The sequence below is a fragment of the Triplophysa rosa genome, linkage group LG15 (genome assembly GCF_024868665.1).
Source record: "Triplophysa rosa linkage group LG15, Trosa_1v2, whole genome shotgun sequence".
Lineage (NCBI taxonomy): Eukaryota > Metazoa > Chordata > Actinopteri > Cypriniformes > Nemacheilidae > Triplophysa > Triplophysa rosa.
The window spans coordinates 2589739-2600270 of NC_079904.1; the positions used below are offsets into that span (position 1 = coordinate 2589739).

The following is a 10532-nucleotide window of genomic DNA, read 5'->3' on the forward strand; positions in this document are numbered from 1 at the left end:
TAATGCACTCTCCGGACCGCCCTTTGAGCCACTGCATACGGCAGAGTAGAAAGTGCTCTCATTTATGATGGCACTTTTACTCGCGTTAGCGTGTGGTAAGAGAGTGAGTGACTTACACGCACTGTCTACAAACACTGCTTGTTTGCAGTTTAGTAAGGATGACTGTATGGTCAGGCTGCAGCCTAGAAGAGGATATGTGCCCAAGGTGCTTTCTACTTCGTATAGAGCGCAAGTCATTACGCTGCAGGCCTTTGCTCCTCAGAATTCGGAGCCGGGGCCACATCCACTTTGCCCAGTCCATGCTCTATGGATTTATCTGGACAGGACTAGTCATTTCAGACTGGCGGGGCAGCTGTTTATCTGTTTTCGGGGGCCGCTCTAAAGGGCTGCCGATATCAAAGCAACGGCTATCACATTGGATTGTAGAGGCGATTGAGTTGGCGTACGCTTCTAAGAAAGAGCCTTGTCCGTGGGGAGTGCGCGCCCACTCTACAAGGAAAGTCGCCTCATCTTGGTCTTGGGCAAAAGGTATGTCGATTCAGGACATTTGTCTGGCGGCAGGATGATCTTCGCGAGACACTTTTGCTAGATTTTACAACCTCGAGATTCCATCATTTGCACCGCATGTTCTGTCTGTGCAGTGATATGTCTTGGTATTGGTTGTTGCCGGAGCTTGTCCACGCCCCTCAATGAGTGGTAGTGGTGGATACTAGTTGTGGTAGTAGTGGTGGATACTATTAACGTGCTTAGTTCCACTCAGGTTGAGCTGAAGGGCATTTGTTATCCCCGGGGAAAAGCAATCGGGCTCGACCCTATCGGGTCTGGCTCTTTAGGCTGTCTTATAGAGGCGGGAATACATCAGGATTTTAAGCGTTCCCCATAGCGTAAGCTATACGCAATGTAGAGAGACCGAATTGAAAGGGAACATCTCGCTTTTTTCTTGTTTTTGCAGGTACAACTTTGATTGTTTTGCTTGTAGTCAATGTGTCTCATGTACAGCTGCTTTGTAACAATGAAAATTGTAAAAGCGCTATATAAATAAAGTTGAGTTGAGTCGGTTACATATGTAACCTCGGTTCCCTGAAAGGAGGGAACGAGACATTGCGTACGCTTCTGTGTTGTAAATCTCAGGGTTTTATCCATGTTCGTTCAGTCAAAAGATTCTGAGTCAATGCCGCTCGTCGTAGACCTATATAGTGGGTGGCTCCGCCCATAGCTCGGCGCTCGAATGTCATTGGCCGGTAAAATTTACCGGCGCGATGCAATCAAGCTTCAGTATTTGAGGAAGGAGGGGGAACCCCCCATAGCGTAAGCTATACGTAATGTCTCATTCCCTCCTTTCAGGGAACCGAGGTTACATACGTAACGAGACATTTTTTTCAATCAAGGCATCACTCACATTTAAGTTAGGCTTAAGCCCTGTCCGGGAAACCGCCCCTTAAGAGTTTGGGCATTTATTTAACTATTTAACTAATTGTTTCTAGTTGGATAAAATGTTTACTTTGCAGAACTATTTGAGTATACTTTAATGCCCCTTTTTTGTGGAGTTTCATGGGGTAACTGTTAAGTTTCCAGAGAAGCATGAATATTCTTATGGTTTGGAATAACATTATAGAATAGTTGACAAAATGCATTTTTTTAAGAAACTATCACCTTACACAATATATTATTTATGGTGAGTTTAAAAACAGTGCATTAATAATTTCTTCATAATTGCCTATCCAAGGATTTATTTCAGATAACGTCACAAGACGAATTCAAATCTAACTGCCAACATTTTTTTAAATATTACACAAAAAATATTAATTCACTGCCCTCACGTGCGCCAAGACATACGCCTGAATCCCCAAAACCTTTAATCTGATTAAAATTCTCGTCTGTGTTTAAGAAAAGAGATTCTCTACTCAACACGTAAACCCTAAACTGACCTTTTCCCTCGGGCGCCAACTAGGGATGGGGATTCGTCTTCAAAAGAGTCGATTCCTCGACTCTTAATGTCCCTTATGTCATTTTTAATGTTGTCATTGACTCAAATCAGTTAAATTGTCTTTGTGATTGGTGGAAAGCAACGAGTAACATTTAAAAGCAATCACGTTTAAGGTGAAAGTCATACCTCCACTCTCTCTGACTGTACACGTTTACATCTGATCCAAAACACTGAGGTAATCAGAGCATGAGAGACGCCTGGTACTCTCACAAAAGGGCACGCAATATTTCCTGTTCATTCTTCACCTTCAATTCTCACATTCTTATTAAAAACTCAACTATATTTCATCTGTCCCTCTTCAAGCTTTTATTTCTCTAAACAGCTGTTAAGACTTTGTGAGTTGCTTTGAATGAAAGCGTCGCGCAATGCTTAAATGTGAGTCTGTGCGCAGAACTGGACACAAATCAAAATCAAAGTTTGTGAAAACAAATTAGCCTATAAAGCGTTTCATCCAGCTTAAAAACTAAAAAACCAGCAACAGCCATGAAGTCACAAATCATAAATCCAGTTCTTGTTGCTGGGTTGTTATTATTATAACATGTTTGTTGGTGGCATGTTGATCTTTTAAAGCACGTTTTATTGTTAAATGCCCAACACAGAAAGACAATGAGTTACATTAAGAAAAGAACTAGGCCCCACGTCTTTTCTCCTTTTTTCAAAAAAATTGTTGAAATTAGCCTAGGGTGAATATATAAATTCTTAAACTAAAATAAATAAATAAATGTTTTAGGCTTGTTTAGTGCGCATTTACGGAGCCTCAATCAAAACAATGAAACGCGGTGTCCTACAAAACATATTAATTTGTGTAACTGTAACTCTCCAAAATCGATGCACTTTAAAAATAATAAAGGAAACTAAATGTTTTTTTTACCATAAGTCTATAGCTACGGACCTGTGCGCATGGAAAACCAAATCGGTTTAAGACCAGAAAGGATTAACTGGTCTGTCAGCACAAAAAAACTCTCCGTGATGGTGTTCGTTGCACAAATGCATGTGTATTTGCTAGAGATTGGTTGCCAGCCCAAAGTTCCCAAACTTGTGAAGTTACTTCGTTTATTTTATATTCGTATTCCTGAGCCCGTTTTGAAAGGCAGTAAATGGATTCCATCGACTCCAAAAGTGGGAGTCGAGAATCGGGGTCGACTCCAAAAAACCCGGAACCGAACACCCTTTCCAACAACACACAGCGACGCCCCGCCCCTCCCAGAGATATTTCCTTATCCTGTGAGGTCACCGCCGACGGGCGTGGCCTCACGCAGCGCTAGTGTCAAACCACTCGCGCCGAAACCGTGTTAGTAAACACGAGCATGTTGAGGAGTGAACACGGATTAAAAGAGCATTGACAGCGTTTACGGAATAAAAACAGCTCTGAGAGACACATTCGCGCATTGGCGGTGAGGGTCTCAAGTTTCTGTGACTCATTTGCGTCTTTCTTTGTTTATTTATTTTTATAAGATGTGAGTTGATTTGTGCTTTTATATACGGTAAAAGTGTCATTTTCCTTGAAGAGTACGTTTCGTTCGAAGTGACTACAGAACAAAGATAATCTAAAACACAAAATTATTATTACTTTCAGTTTAACCCTGAACATCAAACAAATAATCTGATATGTCTAACGTTATGTCTATTCTGTTTATTTGTTTTCTAAACATTTAAAGCACGCATCTCTAATGGTGACTTTGACATATTTTATTGTATGTGTTTTGTTTTCTTTTAAGACTTTGTAATAAATAATCATCTGTGAATATCATCTCTCAGCATTACACACAATAAGATAAACACAGGAATCACTTTCAAGGGTTTTTGTAGGGATTTGTAGCACTCCTGCACTGTAAACATGTTACATGTCTGTGCACGTCTCTTGTTCATGCAACTTGTCCTTTCACCCTTCGCCGTAACCATTGAACCAAAGCGAGTTCTTCTCAGTCTCGGCACAACAGATTTGTTTTAATAAGGATTTGAGATTGTTTTCTGAGAAACACAGTAATACAACCCTTGAGCGGAGGCCTGAGTCTTCCTTTCATTCAGATGTCACTTCTTTAAAATGTGTCTGTTTGTAGCGAAAGGCTTATCTCGGTGATCTCACCCTTCTTTGATTCGAGAAGTTGCACTTTTATGCAGATCTACTGTGAGAATACTTCGTTCTTAAGCAACCCAAAACCGCCTTTAAACACTTAAGCGTCTCTTAGATCAGTCACTTTGATTTATGTTCATGTGAATGTATGATGATGAGAATCTAGAAAAATAACAAAACCTGCATCAGCTGACCAAAACACAAACTGTGATAAAGTGTCCGTGTGATTTTATGTAACGCTGACCGATCGAGAGACGTGTATGGCAAGCCGAATTAGCTTTTAATCATTCTCAGGATATGAATTTTTGATATCAACTAGTAAACTAGTAAAAATTTACTTTTTTTTAAATTTAAAAAAAGTTACTAGTAAAAATTATAATTCTTGATATCAAGAATAGAATTTCTACTAGTAACAATTGCTATTTTTGATATCGGTAATTACATTTTCATTATTAAAAATGTGAATTACAATGACGTCATCACTCGCAGAAATGTGCATTCTTGATATCAAAAATTGAATTTCTACTAGTAAAAAACGTCATTCTTGATATCTGTAATTGCATTTTTACTAGTTAAATATCACAATAGGCTGCCATTCAAATTCAATTTCAGATATCAATAATTCATTTCTTACACGTTACAAATCTTATTTCAGATATCAGAAATGCAATTCTTACTAGTAAAAAACATAATTTTTGATAACAAAATGTAACTCGTTGCTAGTAAAAATGCCAATTTTGATATCAAGAATTCAATTTTTACTAGTTGAAATGCTCATTCTTGATATCTGTAAATGAATTTTAACATGTTGCATTTGGTATTTCTGATATCAGGAAATATATTTCAGATATCAATAAATCTGAGAGTAATTGTAAATATCTAAAATGGCTTTCTTACTAGTAACAATCGCATTGTTGATATAAAGAATTAACATTGTCACTAGTGAAAATGTAATTACTGATATCAGAAATTGGCATTTTTACATGTAGTAATTCAATTGTAGTAAATCAAGAATAGACATTGCCACTAGTAACCACACAATTGTTGATATAAAAAATTATGTTTTTTACTAGTAAGAATTGCATTTCTGATATCTGAAATAAGATTTTTAACACGTAAGAAACGAATTACTGATATCTGAAATTGAATTTGAATGGCAGCCTATTGTGATATTTAACTAGTAAAAATGCAATTACAGATATCAAGAATGACGTTTTTTACTAGTTGAAATTCAATTTTTGATATCAAGAATGCACATTTCTGCGAGTGATGACGTCATTGTTGATATCAAGAATTCACATTTTTACTAGTGAAAATGTAATTACTGATATCAAAAACAGCGATTGTTACTAGTAAAAATTGAATTGTTGATATCAAGAATTATAATTTTTACTAGTAAAAATTGAATTGTTGATATCAAGAATTATAATTTTTACTAGTAAAATTGAATTGTTGATATCACAAATTCATATCCTGAGAACGATTAAAAGCTAATTCGGCTTGCCATAGGACGTGTGCTTTTTTTAGCTGCAGTGTGGACACAGACTGACATTGTTTGTGTGTTGTGTTTTAAGGCGGCTTTGGTGCATCTGATGGAGGATGATGAAGAGGAACAGCTTCCTCACAGCCGTGAAACGCCACTGACAAACCAGAGCACAGAGAACAGAGACGCCTCTCGTGAACAAACCCCTACCAGACACGGACGGTTCGAAAACAGATCCACGCAGACTTTAAATTCAGCAAGAGCCGGAGAAATGGCACCGTTCCAGGGTCCTGAAAGAGGAACATCATCTCACTGTGGAGATGCGGAGGCCAGGACTGCCTTTAGAGGGCTTTGTGGCTTCGCGTCATTTGCGACGGCCCCTGGGGTCCCGGAGGGGCCAAGAGCACTTTTTCACGGTAGGGAAATATAATGTTTTTTTTATAATGTAGTAAGTAGGTGCTTTACAAGAAATAAGCAACATAAATGTTTTTTTTTCCATCTTGAAGGCAATGCTGGGTTTCGTGCACACTTCCCCGCCCTGTTTGAACCCGTCCCGGATGCAAACTCGGAAGAAAGCGAGGTGGAGGAAAGGAGTCCAGAAGACAAAGACGACGAACACGAGGCAGGAACCAGAGTGGAGGTTCAGATCGGCCGCAAATTACGGGAAATGGGTGACCGCTTTCAGCGCGAACATCTTCATCTGGTAAGAATGACGTCAGACTGGTTCAGATTCAAATGCAAGCATGTGATTTAAGAGGGTAAACAAGGTTCACAGGTGCTTCAACCGAGACTGTGGTTTTCACCGCAGTGGTTCCTGTCACGATGTGCGGTGACATCATTCTCTGTTGTTACTGCTCTGCTTAATATGCAAATGCTTCAGTGAACCAATGACATCATCATTGGTTCATTTTTAAGCTCTGTTTACATATGTCCTTCCTTATAGAGTTTTTCAGGCGGTTCATTCACTTTAACAAAAGAGATGAGTAAATATTAATATGAAACTGAAGTCACATGAGTGTTGATGACGTCATTTGTGATCATGGTGTTTATGTATAAGTGTATGTTTAGGTACATATCATAACAAATTCAGGTTAATATGAAGATTAAAAGGATGAAAAAAAGTGCGAGGGTGAACAAAGAGGTTGAAGATAAAATAGTACAGTACAATAAAATGGTCAGTTTTGATAGAGGCACAAGATGTTTGTGAGCAAGTGACTTATAAGAGAAGTAGTAACTCACAACCCCTGAAGTATATTTCTTTCAAAAGTTAACATGAATACATTTAGTCCTGTCAGGGGTTTCAAATAAGCCGGTTGAGTTTATCATCCCCGCCGGCCGGCTGTAGTTTGTGTTGTGCGATTTCCAGAAGAGGAAGTGTGCGTTTATACTGCTGTCTAAATTTAGACTCTGACGTCAGCAAACATGTGACCACTGTATCAAACACATGTCGAAGTACACTTTCTGTAGGCCTATGTGTTATGTTTCGAACATTTCGACTCAAATGTGCCTTTTAGATCTCACTGGAGAAAACAATAGCAACTATGACATCATTTCTATTGTTTTGAATGGGAATTGTACTGGTTTTAATGGAACTAATAATGCTCTCTGTTGGGTTCTATTGGTGGGATGTTAACTGAGAATTGAAACCAATAGAACACCATTAAATCCTTCTAGAAAACACACAACATTTTGTATTTGTTTAGAAGGTAAACAGCTGATAGTTCAAAATAATATTTATAATTTAAACCATTATAATTTGTATTGTTTTTAGCAAGGTACGTCATGGAAAAATGTGTTCCGTTGTTGTGCCAATTTATGCTACCCTGTTAAATTTTGCTATCTCCATACAAAACAGGACTAACCCCTCCCCCAACCCAACCCTTACACCTAAGGCACCCCTCCCCCAACCCAATCACAACACGAGGGTAGCAAAATTCTATGGGTAACGTTAGCATAAATTGACAGAACACCGTCACGATCTCAGAAACATGAAAATACACATCAAACAACACATTTCCACACATCAAACTAGATAAAAATGTTAAAAGCATTACATTTTAACTGGTTTGTTCTGGGATCACTAGTCAATGGGAATTAAAGTTTGCTAGCTCACCTAAAACCAGTCGCTTACGCAACACCCTGCAATCGAGCTGAACTGTAACGCCCGCCCACAATCGCGCTGGCCTGAGTGTAGATTGGACACTTTAGCTGTCCATCGTGGAGAGCGAGAAGCGGCGGTTTAAAGTGATACTCGAGGTCACGGCGACATCTAGCGGCAGACACTAGCAACTGAACTAAAACAACTGAAAATTTGTATATACATCATGTAAGTGTAAATTGACACTAGGTAATTTATAAAAAACATTTTATTATGCAATTAAAATAGGTACACGTTACTCCAAAGAAAAAGTGGTTGATAAATAAAAATGTAATAATTCCTGCTTAAATTCTGAAACATTTACATTTAGTCATTTAGCAGATGCTTTTATCCAAAGCGAATTACAGATGAGGGAAACAATGGAAGCAATCCATTGTTTCAACAGAAACAACTTTCTGTTTCAATTTGTGTTACTTTATAACTTACTTGAAATTTACATCTCATTGTTGTTTCTTTTTGCAGTTCACACAGCATCAAAGGGGCCAGATGGGTTTGTTCCAGCTAGTGACATCACTGTACAACTTTCTATTTCCACAAGAAGGACCCCAAAATGTCGGAGCGCAGAGATGAAAGACCACCACACCTGTTTAGGACGCAAGTGTGTTCAACACAGCACTAAAATCTGGATTATATGGCTCCAAAACAGTGGCAAGAGGAACACTGGAAAGTTGCTGCTGGTCGGAGACTTTCCTGCTTTTTCATTGTCAGAGTGGAGCGTTGGAGCAAGTGTGACTCTTTCTGGAGGTTGCATATCAATATAAAGATCTCAATAATCTGCCTTATGTCTCCCCAACATTTTTATTCCACATGAGCGACTCTCGTCAGCGGATGCTCAGGCAATGTCTCTGCTGAAGACACCAGAAGAGATTCTTGAGCTTTCTCTGCTGATTCACAGCTTGACTCACGAGTGTTATTGGGATAGAGTTGAAGAATTTTGTTCAGTCTCAACGGATGATGTCTTAACCAGTACAAGGCTGGTAATCCAGATGCCAGTAACGTGCTTCATAAAAGACAGACGCACAGAAAAACGTTAAAATGTTTTACTACCTGAAAATCAAAATCGAGCCATTTTTGATAACAAGAAAGAGAGAGAAATATGATTTTTGTTATTTAAAACTGATACATGTTGGTCTTTGCTAAAGAAGATGTTTTCTCATTAAGGGTGAATGTACCACATTCAATTCACAGATGAAAAATATGCGAACTAAACATCTAGCATGCTTCTTTGTTGAACAACGAAAAGATTTTAAAACGTATGAATTTGCCTTAATGAATTCCCCTGTTCTGCATTTCCATTCTGCTGTTTTATAGCGCGGATATATGAATTACTTAATGATACTTAGAGATGAAATTCATTTCTCTCAGGCACCGCGGTATAAGTTTAGATGCCAGTGTTTTAAACCACCTGTTAAATAATTGACCCTTTGCTATGCCCCACCCTAAAAACATTACTGACCAATACACAATACATGCTTTGTTTCTAAAGCAGGTCTATGGAATTGACACAATAAAAAAAGTATTATTAAAAACCTTAATCAAGAGGCAGGACATAGAAAAGGGTAGATTGTGGACAACCGGGAGTTTAAAAACCACCAAACCATCTTTTACAGTTTAACCCAAGCGATACATGCAATCATAATATTTATTAAATGCATATTTGTATATAGCAATCACTGGTTATAAAGAGGAGCTTTTTATGACTGTAAATGTATTAGAGGGAACGTGTCCTCCTCTATAAGGCATAAATATGCTTTGCTTAAAAACGAGGACAATAATGAACTCAAGAGATGTAGATTTCTTCTATAAGCGTCCAGTGAAACGGCCAGACTGCGTCATGAGCTTGGCTTATGATCTGGTGTCTGTTAATATTTTAGAGTTTGTATTTGATAAGTAATTATTTATTTTCCATATATCTTAAACCTATAATGTAAAGTGAAATGAATATAAATATGAGATTAAGTTCTAAAATCTTTCCATTTCCGATTTCTTATATGCTTTCTTTGTGGTACAATCTACTGAGGTGCCTGTACCTTGCAGTTTACAACTTTATAATGTATTTATAATAATAGCTTGTGCATTATTGATAAAGGGATACAGTTTATGACATATTCATGTTTTCTATGATTGCATATTATTTTCAATTCCAGACCATTTTGTTTCTTGAAAACATTCCATGGAGGTTATTTCCAGTGCTGTGATGTATTGTTGTCCTGTTCTTTTGACGGGTGTGCCTGTAACGCTTGTGTGTTGATATCAACAACACTCGCAGACAATCAAACAGCTGAAGGTGCCTTAACAGCAGGCAGGTGATGAAGATTCATGACATCATCACCCCAAACAGATCTGAGCGTTGCGAGCGCTGGTTCTTTGGGTCGAGGGAGACTGCAAAAATGACCTCGACCTAAATGACAGAGACTATCAGATTTATCTCGCCAGCTGAAGATTCACGGGATAAAACCTCTGCCATCTGATTCCTCCAGTATGAAATGCTGTTACAAATGCACTTGCTTAAACCATTTTTTTTGTCAAAGTCGATAAATCGATGATGTTATTTGGAATGTTTACGGGACTTTTTTAAATTTCGGTACTTTGTCATAGACTCTGAGAAATGCACAATTCTCGTATTAAATGCTTTTATGAAAATGTCTTTTTTTATCATGCATCATAAAAGCTGTCATATAAATGCTGAAAATTTCTGCAATTACCTGCATTAAAGTATTTATGGATACTCATTTGGCAGCTTGTTTGTTTTCTATATAGGTTGAAAATGAACCATGGTTTTATCCAAAATACCTATAGATCTCATTATTACTAAAACTGTGGTGGTTTT

General features: G+C 38.0%; 2 protein-coding genes across 2 annotated transcripts in view; one reads left to right on the plus strand and one right to left on the minus strand.

The window, feature by feature from the left end:
- LOC130565571 (DNA repair protein RAD51 homolog A) overlaps nt 1-8093 on the minus strand; it is a 26894-nt gene extending 18801 nt beyond the window's left edge. The window contains exon 1 of the mRNA XM_057352396.1: nt 7658-8093. The gene's annotated coding sequence lies outside the window, so the exon portion shown is untranslated. The remainder of the gene's footprint in view (nt 1-7657) is intronic.
- bmf2 (BCL2 modifying factor 2) lies at nt 3248-10428 on the plus strand. Its single transcript, XM_057352407.1, has 4 exons — nt 3248-3381; nt 5636-5960; nt 6051-6247; nt 8165-10428. Exons 2-4 carry the CDS (start codon nt 5654-5656, stop codon nt 8270-8272), a joined length of 612 nt encoding a protein of 203 aa, XP_057208390.1. The 5' UTR covers nt 3248-3381; nt 5636-5653; the 3' UTR covers nt 8273-10428.
- Nucleotides 10429-10532: the final 104 nt, after the last annotated feature.

Bases quoted from the DNA above. Each gene is read 5' to 3' on its own strand.
- bmf2 (XM_057352407.1), top strand. From the start codon at position 5,654: ATGGAGGATGATGAAGAGGAACAGCTTCCTCACAGCCGTGAAACGCCA. The intron at 5,961-6,050 runs GTAGGGAAATAT...TCCATCTTGAAG, and splicing joins GCCAAGAGCACTTTTTCACG to GCAATGCTGGGTTTCGTGCA. The intron at 6,248-8,164 runs GTAAGAATGACG...TTCTTTTTGCAG, and splicing joins AGCGCGAACATCTTCATCTG to TTCACACAGCATCAAAGGGG.